Source organism: Tachysurus vachellii, chromosome 26 (genome assembly GCF_030014155.1).
Source record: "Tachysurus vachellii isolate PV-2020 chromosome 26, HZAU_Pvac_v1, whole genome shotgun sequence".
Lineage (NCBI taxonomy): Eukaryota > Metazoa > Chordata > Actinopteri > Siluriformes > Bagridae > Tachysurus > Tachysurus vachellii.
The window spans coordinates 12,959,350-12,976,849 of NC_083485.1; the positions used below are offsets into that span (position 1 = coordinate 12,959,350).

General features: G+C 41.5%; 2 protein-coding genes across 9 annotated transcripts in view; one reads left to right on the forward strand and one right to left on the reverse strand.

Moving 5' to 3' along the window:
- Positions 1-12,763, forward strand: part of mast4 (microtubule associated serine/threonine kinase family member 4) — an 87,072-nt gene extending 74,309 nt beyond the window's left edge. For 5 of the 7 annotated variants that reach the window (XM_060863623.1, XM_060863625.1, XM_060863627.1 and 2 more), the window contains 12 exons: positions 173-338; positions 432-533; positions 1,402-1,527; positions 2,042-2,154; positions 2,545-2,666; positions 3,517-3,734; positions 4,209-4,382; positions 4,688-4,914; positions 5,013-5,135; positions 5,984-6,120; positions 6,208-6,392; positions 6,497-12,763. In XM_060863623.1, the coding sequence (XP_060719606.1) occupies positions 173-338; positions 432-533; positions 1,402-1,527; positions 2,042-2,154; positions 2,545-2,666; positions 3,517-3,734; positions 4,209-4,382; positions 4,688-4,914; positions 5,013-5,135; positions 5,984-6,120; positions 6,208-6,392; positions 6,497-10,083 (5,280 nt within the window). In that variant the 3' untranslated portion in view covers positions 10,084-12,763. The remainder of the gene's footprint in view (positions 1-172; positions 339-431; positions 534-1,401; positions 1,528-2,041; positions 2,155-2,544; positions 2,667-3,516; positions 3,735-4,208; positions 4,383-4,687; positions 4,915-5,012; positions 5,136-5,983; positions 6,121-6,207; positions 6,393-6,496) is intronic. The other 2 variants (XM_060863624.1, XM_060863630.1) reach the window with 1 other exon arrangement.
- A 319-nt stretch (positions 12,764-13,082) lies between these two features.
- cd180 (CD180 molecule) overlaps positions 13,083-17,500 on the reverse strand; it is an 18,496-nt gene continuing 14,078 nt past the window's right edge. Inside the window, exons 3-5 of one of the 2 annotated variants that reach the window (XM_060863023.1) lie at positions 17,201-17,285; positions 15,840-16,000; positions 13,083-15,751 (exon numbers count right to left, since the gene is read on the reverse strand). In XM_060863023.1, the coding sequence (XP_060719006.1) occupies positions 14,020-15,751; positions 15,840-16,000; positions 17,201-17,221 (1,914 nt within the window). In that variant the 5' untranslated portion in view covers positions 17,222-17,285 and the 3' untranslated portion in view covers positions 13,083-14,019. Of the gene's footprint in view, positions 15,752-15,839; positions 16,001-17,200; positions 17,354-17,500 lie in introns of both variants that reach the window. The other variant, XM_060863022.1, reaches the window with a different exon arrangement.

Here is a 17,500-nt window from a genome sequence, read left to right on the forward strand (position 1 = left end):
ATTTTCCTAAGAATTAAAATTTAGTGAATCCTCTCTAGAATTCATGTGTATTGTTTTTTTTTGTTACATTTTTTTTGCCCGTTCTTTTTAGGGGTGCCAATAATTCTGCACCAGCCTATGTAATTCTACTAAATTCCCTATGCTTTTTTCTATGGTGTCTGTGCTGATGTAGGTGTGTGGCACCCCTGAGTACATCGCTCCAGAGGTAATCCTGAGGCAGGGATACGGGAAGCCCGTGGATTGGTGGGCGATGGGGATCATTCTGTACGAGTTCCTGGTGGGATGTGTGCCGTTTTTTGGAGACACCCCAGAAGAACTGTTTGGTCAGGTTATAAGTGGTCAGTATCGCTCTGCTCATCTGTTCTGCTCAAGTGTGTGTTATGGAGATACAGTGCATTGAAGTGTGTGTTTACACTTCTGTTTTTGTACAGATGAGATCAACTGGCCTGAAGGAGAGGACGCACCTCCGACTGATGCTCAGGAACTCATCACGCTGCTGCTCAGGCAGAACCCACTGGAGCGCCTGGGAACTGGTAGGATACTCATCGTCGTACACGGAACATGTTCTCCTCCTTCGGCAAGACGTCTGTTCGGTTATTACCTAACACTAACTTTTCCACCTGTACAGGATGTACAGGTGTCAGTATATCGAACTCTGTATTTCTCTTATGTTCTGGAGAAATATAAAGAGAAGCGAAACGAGCCCTCTTCACGCTAGCTCCAACCATCTTGTGGTTGCTTACCAAGCGTCTGCATACGAGATCTGGACAAAACCGCTGCTGAACCTCCCTCCTGCTGATTCAATCAAAACGAATCGGGACTAGCATGACATTCAGCTTGGCCTCACAGGAAATTGCATTGCATAATTTATGGCTACAAGAAAGCTGAGGTTGTTGTCAGAATAAAAAGCAGCATGTGCTACACAGAACAAATTGCACTTTGGAAAAAAAAAGTGGACGTTTCATGGCTCTCTGGTGTTCCAGTGTTTCCTTTATATGATTTCAGTACACATGCAGTAATTAAAGGTTCAGTCTGTGATCTTTTTCAAAAAGGGTTTGTGTTTGTAATATTTCCTGGAGTCCAAACACAATTCAGAAGTTTTATTAAAGTCTCCGTGGCGACATTCAGAACAAAGAGGCGTCTCTTAGCCATGTTTTTGAGTTTATATTGAAAGATATGCGCATGTCATTGAATGCATATATGGAAATGATACACGTAAAAGTGCATACACGAGCATTTAAGATGATAGGTGGAAATGTGGGCGTGTCTATGAGTCATTATTATTCATATATATGCGCATGTATTTTCATAGATTTCACAGCCTTTCTAATTCTACTAATTTTACTTTAAATTGCTGTTACGGCTTCCTGAGTGTTTATCCTGTGTGTGTGTGTGTGTCAGCAGGTGGAGCCTATGAGGTCAAGCACCACCAGTTTTTCCACAGTCTGGACTGGAACAGTCTGCTCAGACAGAAGGCTGAATTTATACCCCAGCTTGAGTCTGAGGATGACACCAGCTACTTTGACAGTCAGTGTCTCCGTGTGTGTGTGTATGTGTGTGTATACATGTTTGTGTATGTGTGTGTGTGCACGTTCATGCATGTGTCTGGATGTTGGACTACTGATCATTTAAGGTTGTGAGTTTGAATCCAAGCTCCAACAAGCTGCCAATGCTGGGCCCTTGAGCAAGGCCCTTAACCCTCAATTGCTTAGTAGTACAAATGAGAAATGTAAGTCACTCTGGATTAAGACGTCTGCCAAATTCCATAAATTTAAATGTTTCTATGTTTGTGTGTGTTTGTGCATTCATGTATGTGTGTGTGAGTGTGTGTGTATATCGATGTACAGCAGAAAACAGAAAATACAGAACATATCACAGTATCTACATGAACATGGACAGAGTTATTAGTGCTCTTTAGTGCTGATCTGTAATCATCATTAGATCTGATTTGTGTGTGTGTGTGTGTGTGTGTGTGTGTGTATTCATAACTAGAATGTGCCACAGTGATCCAGCAATAAAATTCTTCATGTTTGTTTTGCAGCCCGATCTGAAAGGTACCATCACCTGGAAACTGAGGAAGAAGAAGACACAAACGATGAAGACTTCAATGTGGAACTGCGGCAGTTTTCCTCGTCCTCGCACCGATTTTCTAAAGTGAGTTTCCTCTCAGTCAGCAGGGTTCGGTGCATTAATACAAGTCACTAAGCTTTTATTGACATTTCAGTTATAAGCAGCTGGTGCAGTACACAGTAAAATAAAACCACTGTGTGTATCTTTTGGGGGCAGAGTGCAGTATGGATCCGAGACTGACATCAAGTCAGTCGCAAATAGTGAAAAATCTAGTCTGTCTACAGTATATGCTGCATTAGATATGTGTGTGTGTGTGTATAATGCTGCATTTTCATTAAAGGCTTCATCTCTTACTTAAACACTACTTAATTTCCCCACACATTTGTTGTGTTTCCTTATTCCATATTTACTACAGTGGATGACTCACAAGTCCTTTTGGTGTGCATGTGTTTTGAATTAAATGACTTCCTGTAGGTATACAGCAGTCTGGATCTGTCCCGTGGGCAGCTGGAGGAAAAAGGAGAGCAAGCGGAGAAGAAGAGTGAGAGTCCCCTCACTGTCGACTCTCTCAGCTGGACTCCAGACTTCACTGAAATGTAAGCTGTACACTAGAGTTACATCAGATTCTACAGAAAGGCTTTATTTTATATTTATTACACAGTATGCTAGAGAGCCAGTGTTCGATTATAGAAGTGTGTGGTTATAACAAGTCATTTGTGCTACATAGTTTGAATTTTGAAGTATTTGTTTGTGAATCAGGGGGCACGGTGGCTTAGTGGTTAGCACGTTTGCCTCACACCTCCAGGGTCGGGTTCGATTCCCGCCTCCACCTTGTGTGTGTGGAGTTTGCATGTTCTCCCCGTGCCTCGGGGGTTTCCTCCGGGTACTCCGGTTTCCTCCCCCGGTCCAAAGACATGCATGGAAGGTTGATTGGCACCTCTGGAAAATTGTTCCTAGTGTGTGATTGCGTGAGTGAATGAGAGTGTGTGTGTGTGTGCCCTGCGATGGGTTGGCACTCCGTCCAGGGTGTATCCTGCCTTGATGCCCAATGACGCCTGAGATAGGCACAGGCTCCCCGTGACCTGAGGTAGCTCGGATAAGCGGTAGAAGATGAATGAATGAATGAATGAATGAATGAATGAATGTTTGTGAATCCAAAATCCAAAATGATTCCCAGTTTAATAGTTAATAATATAGGAAGAAATCCTACTGGGCTCCTTTACCCCTGTTTTTTTTTTTTTTTTTAAATGTAATTCTTCATAATTCAGTTTAAAAAATAAATAGTAAATAGTCTGTGAATGTTCAACTTTTCTATATTCACTATAATTCCTCTTTTTTTTTTCTCTCTGATTGTCCGCGCTCTCTGGCGAAAAGTGTGATAATATAAGCAGTTGTGTTTTTATTTATTTATTTGTTTGTTTATTTATTTATTTATTTTGTGGACAGACCATCGCTGTCCCACTCGTCTGACATGGAGAGCACCAGCACGGGCCGACATTCTGGACTCCTGCCTAAGTTTGCCATTTCAGCAGAGGTGGATAGCTGCGAGAGTTCGCTGTCCTTAGACAAGGCCGGTAAGGTGGCGTTCTCTGTCGGAGAGCTTCCTCAGGACGAGGCTGATGCCACCACACCCTCCAGCCCAGTCAGTAACGCCACCCTGTCAGGTACGGCCTTTAGAGTTACTACTTCTACACCAAACATCAGCAGTGAGATTAGTTTATTAAAGATCTAATTTTCTGAAATTTAAATAATAATTTATATTTATTTACGAATATTCTAATTTGTCATTCAAATAATAATAGTGAGAATTGCAAATGCAGCTTTTACTGAATTAATGTGATTTTAATACGTTTTAGTAACTTGTAACTTTCACTCTGTGACTTTACTATTGATACTGACCTCTTTCATATCCTCTCATTTGTAATGTCTTTTTTTTTTTTTTTTTTTTTTTTTTAAACATTTGTCATAACAGGGCCTTAGCGAGCGTTTCTTGTTTTAGTTTTAGTTTAAAACAATGTTTGGTGGATTTTTTTTTTTTTTTAAAAGTTTGACTTTTTTGTCCGCAAATTGTCTTTCACGATATTTCACCTAATTTGGTAACTATTTAAAGTTTCTAAAGCTTTTTTCTGTTTGAGAAGGCAGTTTCTCCGAACACTTGGACCAGCTGATATTACGGCCGGAGGGAGTGGTCAGTCCGGACCCTACTATCAAGCCGTCCGCTGAAACCTTCAGCCATTTGACTTCCCCAAGGCCAAAGACCAGTATCCCTAAGTCATCGTCCACCAGCGCTCTGTCTCTTATGATTCCTGCAGGTGTGTGTGCATGCGTGTGTGTGTGCATGTGTAGGTGTGCAACGTTATTCATACTCTTTAGTACATGATCCTGATCTGTAATCATCTTGATCTAGATCTGTTTTGTTTGTATATTTAAGGGCTTTGCAAGAGAGATCTTTGAATTTCCCTTGCCTTATCTCCAGCTGTGAGTCCCCCATTTTGTGAAATAGCTCTCAACTGGATTCGGACAGAAAGCTCGATGTGTCCTTACTGGAGTTGGATGAGTGATTAATCGTAGTGTTTAATTGTAAATTCACACCAATGAATTTTTATTCTTCCTGCAGATGTTTTCGGCACGTCTCCTCTGGCCAGTCCCATGTCTCCGCACTCGCTGTCATCAAACCCCTCCTCCAGAGACTCCTCCCCTAGCCGAGACTCCTCGCTCTCTGCTGCCACCTCACGACAGCCAATCATCATTCACAGTTCAGGGAAGAAGTTTGGCTTCACGCTGCGAGCTATTAGAGTCTACGCTTGCGACAGTGATGTCTATACTGTCTATCACATGGTCTGGGTAAGGGCTTATTAAGCTAGTATACGTAAGCTAATCAGAACGGTTCAGTATTAGACGTACTTGTTTTTACTATACATACTAACCACATTGTGCTTCAGAACGTGGAAGACAACGGACCCGCTCAGAAGGCCGGACTCAAAGCTGGAGACTTGATCACTCATGTCAATGGGGAAACAGTCCATGGACTGGTCCACACTGAGGTGGTGGAACTGTTGCTTAAGGTGAGAAGACTGTCCTCATGACAATGTCACATTTAAGTGTATAGTTGTGTAAATCAGCCTAACCCATGTGGTGTATAAGTGTGAGTGTTGTGTGACTTCTGTCAGTCCTGTCCATCCCATGTTACCTGTCGGGTTCAGCTAGCATGGGTTCAGCTAGCATGCGCTCTATTCACAGCTAATGCTCCAACATGCCCCTGCTTTCACAACATAGCTACTTAGTTCTGGCATTTTTTTTTTAATGACAACCAAAACACTTATATTTCCTACTACAGTATGTCACTCTTCCGGTGGTTACAAATTTGCAGTGTTAAAGTTCAAAACAAAACAAAATTACTAGCTACTGTTAGCTATGCCTTTGCCAAACCTTCTACAGTCACTTTTCACCTTGTGCAGTTACTCAGGGGAAAAATTCAACACTACTGGGCTCCTTTACATCCCATGTGCACTGACCATTCATTTCCTATTCATATTATGATATATATGTTGGGGGAATTGGGCCGACTGGGTTCATTACAAAATGTTACACAAGGGTACAAATGGAAATCCTGCAGGCACAGTCAGGGTCTGTAAGAGCAGGCAGGCGTGAGAGTAAAAATTTTACTAAGGTTCATGCTGAGGAAATTTGACTCGCTTTCTGCTTAATATACCAAAATGCTAAATCTTTAGTACAACAGTTGCTTCTTTTTAATCTTTTTTGCATTTTGTTTTTATTCTTATATTAGATAAGCCGTTCTGTCTCAAATCATTTACAATAAGAGTAGTTTATTATGTCGGTTTCTACATAGTTGACTACGCTCACATACGTTCATTTAATATAAAGTAAAACTACACTATATCTTTGTTTTTAGAGTGGAAGCAAGGTTGCCATATCCACGACTCCGTTTGAGAATACTTCGATCAAAACCGGTCCAGCTAGAAGGAATAGTTATCGAAGCAAAATGATACGGAGAACCAAGAAGCCCAAGAAGGAGAAAACACAAGAAAGGTGTGGCTTTTCCTTTTGAAAATAGAAAATGTGTAAATGTAATGCTATATTATATATTCCAATTTTAAAAGTTTCTATTCTTACTAGACGACGGTCAGTATTCAGACGCTTTGCCATGCAGCCCTCTCCACTCCTCCACACCAGCCGCAGCTTTACCTCCTTAAACCGATCACTGTCTTCTGGGGAGAGTCTGCCAGGATCCCCCACACACAGCTTGTCTCCTCACTCCCCCACTACCTCCTTCCGGCCCACACCGGACTTTAACCAATCAGGTCAGAGACGTACATTTTTGGACTACCTACAGTATTACTGCATTGGTTTGTTTCTCAGATGCCTTTTGTTCACACAGCAATGTGATTTGTAATCTTATTTCTAGGTGGCACATCATCTCAAAGCAGTTCTCCAAGCTCTAGTGCACCAAATTCCCCCGCTGGCTCTGGCCATGTCCGTCCTAACACTTTGCACGGTTTGGGCCCCAAGTTGCCTGGGCAGCGGCTTCGTCAGAGCCGCCGGAAATCAGCAGGGAGCATCCCACTCTCCCCACTGGCTCGAACACCTTCCCCAACCCCTCAGCCCACCTCCCCTCAGCGATCTCCTTCCCCCTTGCTTACTCACTCAGTGGGAAGCTCTAAAACTACTCAGACCTTCTCAGCCAAGATGCACTCGCCCCCTACAATTGTCAGGCACATGGTGCGACCCAAAAGTGCCGAACCCCCACGGTCCCCACTTCTTAAGAGGGTTCAGTCAGAGGAAAAGCTCTCGCCATCCTACACGGGTGACAAAAAGCACCTCTGCTCTCGGAAACACAGCCTGGAGGTGACCCAAGAGGAAGTACAGGATGGGGTTGCATCTGGAGGAGAGCACACACTTCAGAGTGTAGAGGAGAGCTCCTGTGAACTTCCCGCCATCACCCGGGTCAGACCTGCCGAGCAGGGCTGCCTGAAACGGCCTGCGACTCGTAAGGTTGGTCGACAGGAAATGATGGAGGATCTTGATAAGGAGAAATTAAAGGCCAAAGTGGTAGCAAAAAGACAGGACTGGCATGAGAGACGTGAATCTCTGCAAAAGCAAGATGCTATTCAAGAGGCTGAATCTACCCAAATCACTGGTGGATGTTGTCCTGTTGATATCAAAGCTGCCAATGCTACGGTAAAAGATGTTTTTTATAAAAAACTAAACACAAGAGTATGTGAAAGCACCGTAGACTGTATGACCAGCACTGGGGACTCTGCCTCAGTCTTTAATGAGGGTATAAGATCAGCCCAAACCCAGTCAGACCGACAGCTGGCCTGGCAGATTAAAGAGGGCAGTAAACCAGACAGGCTTGATTTCAAAGCTCCCAATATGGAATTTGCTCGAAAAAGGCAGTCATTTGAGGAGCGTGAGGACTGTATGTGTCGAATCTCCTCTGGTGTTCATGAAGGCCTTCATTTTAATACCACTAGGTCCAAAAGTCTCCAGCTGGATTCTGCTGGAATCACCACTTCTGGAATTAACACAGACTCCTTGAGCCCTAAGCTATTCAGTGGGCGAGGGGAGAGTGCCGTGGAGAAGCTTCAGATTATCTCGTCCACTGAGGGCTCCATCAGAAAGACATCATCAGAGTACAAATTAGAGGCACGACTCGTGTCTTCCCTGAAACCACTGAAGGGCACATTGGACATAGGACTGCTCTCTGGACCTAGGATCTCCAAAACTGATACATGTCTCTCAAAAATAGCCAGCAGCCAAGCCGATAGTGGCGGCCTGGCAGGAGCCATGCAAAACCAGACTGAAAAACAGCCTCAGATCCAAACAAATAAACAGACACAGACTGTCACGGAGATGGAAAGTCTTTGTACTTTGAGCAGCAAAACTGCAGGAAAAGAGGAACCCACATGTAATAGAGATAGTGTTATTGGTTCAGTTAGCCATGAAGGCACTCATGACAAAAATACACAGGCTGAACTAATCAAGTTACAGGCCATATCCAGTAAAATTGAGAGAAAAGATTTGTCAGCAGGTGGAAAAACAGAGAGTAAGTTCAAAACAGTTCAGGAGATGAGGCCTGCTCGACACAGTACTCATTTTGCTTGTGGGAAAACACCCTCGATAAGGGAGGTCAGCAATGAAGACCAAGATGATGAGATGGAAAATCCAGAGGAAAAGCCTACCCTGCAAAACAACACTGTAGAAACAAATAAACTAGTGACCCATGACCAGGTCGTCAAGCAAAACCCATCGGTACCCTCAGGCCTCTGTAGTGTTGACAAAGATAAAAATATGATTGAGATCCTTGTCAGTTCACAGCACTCAGAGCAGGCTGTTGTACATAACAGGCAAATAACCATGGAGAAAAATAGGGAAGTGAATACTCTGGGCTTAACCGTCGTTCCACAGGAGGTTCATGAATCTAAAAGTGTCAGAGATGATGTAGAAGAAGCTCAGTGCTCAACAACAGTGCAGACTTTGCCTCCAAAACCAGAAATAGCAGTTAGTGTGCAAAAGTCAGAATCGGATACAAAAGGTGGGATTGGGACGAGTGATGAGAAGAAACCGCAAAGCACAGCTCATAACTTACAGAATATTTCTGAGAGGATACATGAACAGACCACAGCAAGTCACACAACCATGTTACATGTGAAATCAGATCAGGTTCACTCACAGGGTATAGTAAAAGAAAAAGGATCTGTTCCACAAAGTTCAACTTTAACTGTTTCACCAGCACCAGATAATAAGTTGACTCCAGATCCACCTCTTCAAAACAAACAGGATAAAATCAATGCATCTCCCAATGCAGGTTCTCCTTTTAAGACCACTTCTGCAGTGGCTCCCCAGTCACCACAATGTGTACACAAAAGCCCACAGTCATCTGTTGAAGTCAAATCAGACAGCACTGCAATTAAACAGTCTTTGCAAATAGCATCAAAAACACTAACCAGTGCTGTCTCCGGAAACAGACAGAAAAGTTCAGATTCTATCTCCAAAACAGATGACGGTGTCAAAACACAAAACATTGGGGTGGAACATGGAAAAAGGTACAGTTCTCAATGTCAAGAGACATGTGAAGTCAAAACTCAAATCAAGGATAAGGATCATAAGACTTGGATGGTTCCAAAAGGGCCAAGTGACGAGTACAAACCTAAAGCATCGAAAGATAAAATGGCACAAAACATAGCAGTTTTGAAAGAAAATGTAAAATGCATTATGCCGAACGAGACTCGCAGTCCTGCAGAGGTCAAAAATGGCAGCATAAAGTGTGCAACACATAAAGTCTTAGTTACTCCTCAGATGCCTCCAGGAAACAAGTCAAATCAGGATTCGGGTGTCCAAGGGATTGAAAAAACTAACAATACTGTGCAAGATCAGTCAGCAAACATGCTCGAAGAAAAGTCGAAAGTCAAGAATACTCCAGATGTAGCCAGTCAGAAGATCACCAAGCCAGTGACGGATGTTTGCAAGAAGGAGGTGGTTCCTGCACCAAAAAAACAACCACAGTCATCAGGTACTAGTTCCACTGGAAAGCAAAGCCTGTCAAATTCCAAAAACAAAGCCAAGTTTGAACCCTCTCCTGTTACACACCAGAGTCTGAAAGTCACCGAAGAAAGAGGAACACAAGAAAGCAAAGCACCAGAGCAGATCGTCAAAGACAACGCTGATCTAAAACCAAAGGAGCAAAAAGTGTTCACAGTTCCAACATCGAAAACTCAACCCCAGAGAGAGAGCTTGCCTCAGACAGGCCCTCAGGTTGGTTCTGTACCTGTACCTGCTGTTAAGGTTCACACACCAAGCGGACCTCCTACAGGCAAGGGTACTGGGGCTACAGTGGAGATCTCAAAGTCGTTCGACTCCTCGCAGAAAGTAAACCGTAAAGACTCTCAGAAATCCACAGCATTGGCAAAGGATGGTGCAGCACCAGAAAAAGATTCGTCTCGCGCCAAGCAGTCCAAAGAGCCGCCCAGAGGTTCGGATAATAAAATGTGACAATAGGGATATCGATGGTTGCCAAATCACTTTATGTAAGACAGACTGCAAGGCAATCTTTTTTTTTTTTTTTTTCTTTTTATGTATTGATTGTGTTTTCGCACCTTCCGTTCTGAGGACCGATGAAGCTGTTACTTCAGTGTTTCGTGAAGGGCAAGAAGCAATGAGTGCTAGTGTGTGTGCTAGTGTGTGTGCTAGTGTGTTGTCTGTTTCTGTAAAAATCCTAGGGTCGAATGTACCTGATTTGCTGCTGATTTGTCAATTTGTAGTTTCATGCATCATGAGAAAAGAGGTCATGAGGTGTATAGAAAATGATGTGTGCAATCCACGTGACATCGAGGGAATTGATGCCTTTGAGTCGTAAACGAACTGTGCCAATTTAGATTGTACCAAACAAGAACTCGTGTTGTTTAGGAGTCGTCAGAACCGCACCGAATTGAGATACATAAAATATCGCAGGCGTTACTCGATCCATATAAAGGTTAAAGTGAACGGCGACGGTTTTGTTCACGATTTAGACAAGGTATTTGTAGCAATGGTGCTGAACTCTCAGCAAACACTCTTCATGTGGGTAAAAGATACCACCGACGTCATTTTTCCGTCTCATCGGTGTTCTTCTCGTTCTCGTTTGCTTTGACCTACTTAAAGGCAAAGTTTGTTTTGGGCCGAGGGAATGCACGCTTATCCCGTGCTTCTCACCTAGAACTATTTTATAATGGAATCATCTTAGGGTTCTGGTTTCATATCTAGTGGAAGGGGCCTTAGAGTATTTTTGGGCTGTCCAGCTTGCTGTTCTTAGCAGGTTGTGTCAAAATTCACATTCCTTTCACATGCATTTACTAAATACTCATTTTTATGCAATGTACTGTACATAAAGCAATGTTAATTGTACAAAAGCTGATCCGTCGGATCAGGACTTTGATTCTTCTGAATATGAGTGTTGTGTGTTTTATATGTATATATTTTGCTATGTCATCTGTTTGTATACTGTAACGTTTGTTGCTCAGCAAAGTTTTCACGATGCCATCTGAAATAAGCTAGTCGAAAAATAGAAAATAAGGCAAGATCTCGGCTTCTGATGTGATCTATACTTGAAATTACACAGGCACTAAAAGCAGTAATCGCACTCTTAAGCAGATGTCCTCTGATCGTTGCTGATGAACTAAAAGACAGAACAGAGGAATGTTAAATAGTGCAAAAGCTCTATTTTTTATTTAAAAAAAAAAATGATATAAATGTTAAAAAGTTTGCATCATTGTATATTATAATTGTGATTATTTCCCCGGTTTTCAGCACATTTTTCACTTATAGATTTTAGGGCTTTTTTTTTTGTTTTTTTTTGGCCACCTATCGATGTAAACCAGATCACGGCCACGTTTATGATCAGTCAGGTGGATTTTCACATCGCAGTCACGTTCAGCTAGTGTTCCTGTGTCCTGTCTCGTTTATTGCCCAGCAGTTTAGTCGAGTCAGTTCAGTCGAGTATGATGTATAATACTTATAAAAGTGGGACGTGTGATAATAATCTAGTGTCTTTGCACTGTCCGTTAGCTGTACCTTTAAATCATGACTGAAAAATAATGTGGAATTCATTTGTTTAAACGTGACCGTAACGTATGTATCGTCTCTGAGTCACCCGAGTCGTTTCTGTAACACTTTCACATACACGGTAATGACGTAACATTAAATAAGATGCTATTTGCTCGTGTGTGTGTGTGTGTGTGTGTGTGTGTGAGTGAGAGAGATATGTGCTCTGATATGACTACAGTAATCAGTCCTTTATGTCATATAAAATTAACAGGTTATTTTAGTGACTTTGCCGTAATCTGTAATATTAAAGTAATATTCTAGTTACCTGTAGATCAAGAAAAGTATACAATGCTTTGGAGCGCTGAATGTAAATCACATAATGATGAAGCGATTAATGAGAAGACGAATGAAATTGAGAGATTTTAAGCGGTATTAGGAAAAAAAAATCTAAAAATCTAAAACATCCTCATGAAGCTTTGCAAATGTAATGTTTGAAGCCTGAGGAGAGAAAACGCACCTTTTCTTTAACGATACGTTGCATTTGGACAAAAAAAAGAAGATAAGGAAGAACAAGACCATTAATGTAATGTGAATGTTTAATAGGGCATCAACATGTTAAATGTTTAATGGATGGGTTGTCTTTCAGTCCCCATGCCTTTTTATCCGGACGACCGATGTAAAATCCTTAACGAAGCACATTTCTTTGTTTACAGCGAATTCCTGGATGTATATTTTGAATATTGTGTTATTATTAATTTTGCCAAATCTGTGTTCCATGTCAAAGGACATTGCGTTGGTAGTGTTTGCATGGCGTCTCTCTCCAGCAGGTTGTGCAGTTTAAGATTGTCGGTCTACGGTATAGACAAGTCTATCCATCGTGAATCTGTCGGGTCTTAAACGTCCCCGAAATCTTTTCTGGAAGTTTCCTTTTCCGTCATCCATTCTGTGAAGCTAGTGTTTGTATAAACGGCCCTGCTTCATCGTCTATATCATCGTCTGTCTAAATCTGTGCAATAAGAGATGTGGTTTTGAGTTTTTGTATTTCACCCAATGGAAGCTCTATGGATGTCATAGATGTTGTATTCTATACAAATATTTATACTTCTAAAAATTGTATAATTCTGAAAATAAAAAGGCATGACATTAAGAATCCTGTTTTTCTTGCTAACCCTGATTACTGCTCATTTAAAAATATACGTAAATGGTATGTTTTCAGCTCTTTATCATTTATAATCCCTCAAAGTATTTCTCCATCTCTCAGAAAATAAAAGTCAGCCTCGTTCGTTCACGTGAAGCAAATTTCATTCCTGATTAGAATCACGATGCATCTTTGTGATCGTATTTATTTTTGCTGAAGCCGTTAGTCGTCTTTCGTTTAGTAATAAAAATGTTTGATTTGACTTTTTTATTTGTTTATTTTTTTGTTATTTTTTTTCTTCTATAATATAATAAAATAAACAAATAAAATCTTTTAAGAACAGTTTATTGAAAGGATACAAATATACAGATAGACCCATGTATACCATGTGTATAGACCAGAGTGACGTAACAGACTGTTAGTGTGTTTATTAGTAGCAAAATTTGGAAAGAATTTAAAAAGATATATTTTTTTAATTACTATATGTTACTGCCAAAAGCTAACTTCACCATCGTATCAATATTTATTTATTTATTTATTTATTTTATTTTATTTTATTTTTTAGTTTCGTTAGCACGTTTGCCTCACACCTCCAGGGTTGGGGGTTCGATTCCCGCCTCCGCCTTGTGTGTGTGGAGTTTGCATGTTCTCCCTGGGCCTCGGGGGTTTCCTCCGGGTACTCCGGTTTCCTCCCCCGGTCCAAAGACATGCATGGTAGGTTGATTGGCATCTCTGGAAAATTGTCCGTAGTGCGTGATTGCGTGAGTGAATGAGAGTATGTGTGTGTGCCCTGCGATGGGTTGGCACTCCGTCCAGGGTGTATCCTGCCTTGATGCCCAATGACGCCTGAGATAGGCACAGGCTCCCCGTGACCCGAGGTAGTTCGGGTAAGCAGTAGAAAATGAAAGAACGAATTAATTCTGGGCTTATGTGAGTATCATTTCAGTAAAAACATGCACTAGCAAGCTAGCTAATATAACTAAGTATAATTTTGCACACACAAAAAAACTATTAAATTAACAGGCTAGCTAATGTGTCACTTAAATTAACTAAAAGCTATCTAGTGTAAGCAGCATTTTGCTAAAAACAAGTGCTAGTAAACTAGTAAACTGGCTAATGTAAGTCTAAGTATTATTTTATTAGATTAAAAACAGGTACAAGTAAGCAAGGTTGGGAATTAGCAATTTATATATATATTTTTTTCCCAATAAAATTTCCATCAGTGTTCTAACATTATGACAGATTATATATTTAGCACCATATTTTCCCTACAATACTGAGTAGGATCTGTATCGTGTGTGAATTTTCTTTCCAATGTATAAGAGAGCTGTCAGAATCACGATGGCTACTGCAGTAACGAGGGCGATCCCTAATCCTCCGTTTGAAAAGACGCACTGAAAATCCACGTCTATAAGCTTCTCATTTGTAGCATCACACAACGTCTTTTCAATGTGTTTCATTTTCCTAACGTTGTCTTTAACCCAGATTATAAACTGATAATTAGTACAATTGCAGGCCAGCGGGTTGGAGCTCAGATCGACGCGACTGCTCGACCCTATGTCCTCAACCATTCTAACGTCCACGAGTGTAATTTTATTACTGGCGAAGTCGAGTTGGATCTCATTCAGCGAGTAGAAATCTACAAGGCCGAGTTTAACGAGCTGGTTTTCACTAAGATCTACAGTTTTAAGATGTGCAAGATCTTTAAAGACATTTCCACTGATTTCTGTGATGCCACATGAAGAAAGAACCAGGTTCTCCAGAAGAGGAACGTAATCGAAGTTGTTTGTTTTTGTAAGAATGCCACCTTGTATAGTATTTCCTTTTAGGTTCAGCAGTCGTAGCCGGCTCAGGCCTTTCAGAATATGATCATGCTCCAGCAGATTTAAGTTTGAGAACGAGAGATTAAGAGTTTGAAGATTTTCTAGGTTGGTAAACGGAGAGCTGCTGTTGAGTAGGTATTGGGTGTGTGCGATGTCGAGATGCTGCAGGTTTGGAGTGGCGTTAAATGGCAGCGGTTCCCATTTCATGGGAAAATTATAGCTGAGATTTAGGAATTTTAGCTCTCTGAGACCAGTCAGTTGTTTGTTACAACAAAAATCTCCAGTAGTCAAGCTACTGTGGCTAAGTTGTAGCTCTTCCAGATGGGACAGAGGTTCCAAACAGTTTTCTTGGAATTTAAGATCTTCTCGGTTTCCGCTCACAGATAAATGCGTCAACATGGGAAAGTTTCCAGCATTAATGTGGCACAAGTTATTAAAAGAATTCTGATCCAGGACCAGGTGAGACAGCATGGACATGTTGGACGAGCTGTATGGAAGTGTTGAAAGGTGTGCTCGGGTAAAATCTATCTTCTGAACTTCTGAGAAACAGCTAAAGCTTGTGTTTGTGAGATAGAAATGTTGCAGCTGAAAATTGACATCAACCACTGATATGTTACAGAAAGACCGAAGCTCGGTGACGTAGCTATTTTTGCTGTCCTCGTAGACCCCTAAGTAAAGCTTGTTTGTTTTCACTCCCTCTAACCCCTTCAGCAGTACAGACGTGTTCATTTTGTTCAAGCAGCCACTTAAATCCAAGCTGTCCATGTCCAAGTTCTGAAAAGCCTTCGCTTCAATGTCAACGAGATTGTTTCCCTTGAAGCTGATCTCCAGCTTGCTTGTTCTCTGAAGTTTCTCTATGTCAGATAATTTTAACTTCTCGATCTCATTCATATCTAGAAAAAGCCTCTTCATTTGTTGCAAAGGAAAATCTTCCAGACCGTCTAAGCCCTGGATGTCGCTTCCTCTAAGATCCAGAGTCTCCAAGAATTCAAGATGAGCAATCGGGATGTCTTTGAGGCTGCGTATCGTTGATCCAGCCAGCACGAGGTATTTTAGGCCAAACGGTCCTAAGAAAGCTCTGTCTGATATGAAGTTCAGTGGGTTTGCTACCAAAATAAGAGTCTCGAGGTCAAGGTTGTATTTAAAGACGTCCTCGTACATGAAACTGATGCTGCATCTGCGAGAATAAAAACGAGAGAATTTGTTAATGTTAAAGTTAATCTAAACTTTATGAGTCTGAGGGGACATGGAAGATTTCATCTAACCTTGTTAAATCCAGTGAAACCAGACTCCTCAATCTCTGGAAGGTTGAGTTGTATAGCATTGGGAGGTAGTTGAAACTGAAATCCATTGTTTTGATGGAGTCTGGGATGTCGTCTGGTATAAGCTGCAGGTCCAAACCACTGCAGTCAGAACCGTCGGCAGTCTAAGGAACGGACAAAACGGACCATTTTTCATCAAAGTGTAAAAGAACAATATACAAGTTTATTATAAGTAAACTCTTAAATACTTGGACAGTAAATCATATCCCTGGGGATCCCTGGTGTCTATGCCAGGTGACTCGGGGCACAATGTAGGGGTCACACTGGACGTGGTGGCGACTTATTCCAGGGCACATTAGGGATGCCAGACAATTTAAAATGCCAGTTAGACTTCAACACGTGTCATTGGACTGATGGAGAAACTGGAGTAAACAGAGAAAACATAGAAAATCCCCAAAGCACGTGGAGAAAATTCCTTCATAAGCCAATTTTCAATCCTTTGGCAGACTGGAAGGGTTCAAATGTGTTGGGGATATTTTCCTTATGCGCTTTCAAATGAATGATCCGAAAATGTTAGTGTAAAAAAAAATAAAAAAACTGTCCGTGCATTATTTTATATCTTAGCGGGACCTATTATCCTCCGGAGAACATACTAATAATAATATAAAAACATGAAATATTTATTTATGATATAATAAGATGAATAAGAAGAATGATTTTATATTTATATATATATATATATATATATATATATATATATATATATATAAACATTGCTGTTACTTTGGATACTGTGGTTAAGGTTAAGGGGCACAGTAGCTTAGTGGTTAGCACGTTCGCCTCACACCTCCAGGGTTGGGGGTTCGATTCCCACCTCCACCTTGTGTGTGTGGAGTTTGCATGTTCTCCCTGGGCCTCGGGGGTTTCCTCCGGGTACTCCGGTTTCCTCCCCCGGTCCAAAGACATGCATGGTAGGTTGATTGGTATCTCTGGAAAATTGTCCGTAGTGTGTGATTGCGTGAGTGAATGAGAGTGTGTGTGTGCCCTGCGATGGGTTGGCACTCCGTCCAGGGTGTATCCTGCCTTGATGCCCGATGATGCCTGAGATAGGCACAGGCTCCCCGTGACCCGAGAAGTTCGGATAAGCGGTAGAAGATGAGTGAGTGAGAGAGTGGTTAAGGTTAAGACTAAATTTAGTTTTAGAGATAAATAACCTAATGGATTTTAATAAATATAAATAAATATGCCAATGAAATCTCCTCACAATATGTTTGTGTGTGTGTGTGTGTATGTGTGTGTGCGTGCTTTCACCAGCAAATTAGATTTCTGAGATCAGCAGCTTAAACAAGACAGTACAAGCTTACCTTCATGCATTGCTTCTTCATCCATGGTATTGTCTCAGTGCAGGAGATGCAGTAAATACCAATCCAGAGGCAGGTGTGTAATGCTCTGTCCATCGTGTAACACACACAAACAACTGTATTAACAGACACTCGCCTTCATTCTGTTCACAAAGTCTTTTAACAGAGATAAAATGCAGAACCAGAAACTGTCACTGTTCCCATTCAGAATCAACCAGCTTCCCTCAGTGTGCCACATTTTGTCTCACCAGACACACACACACACACACACACACACACACACACACACACACACACAAAAGA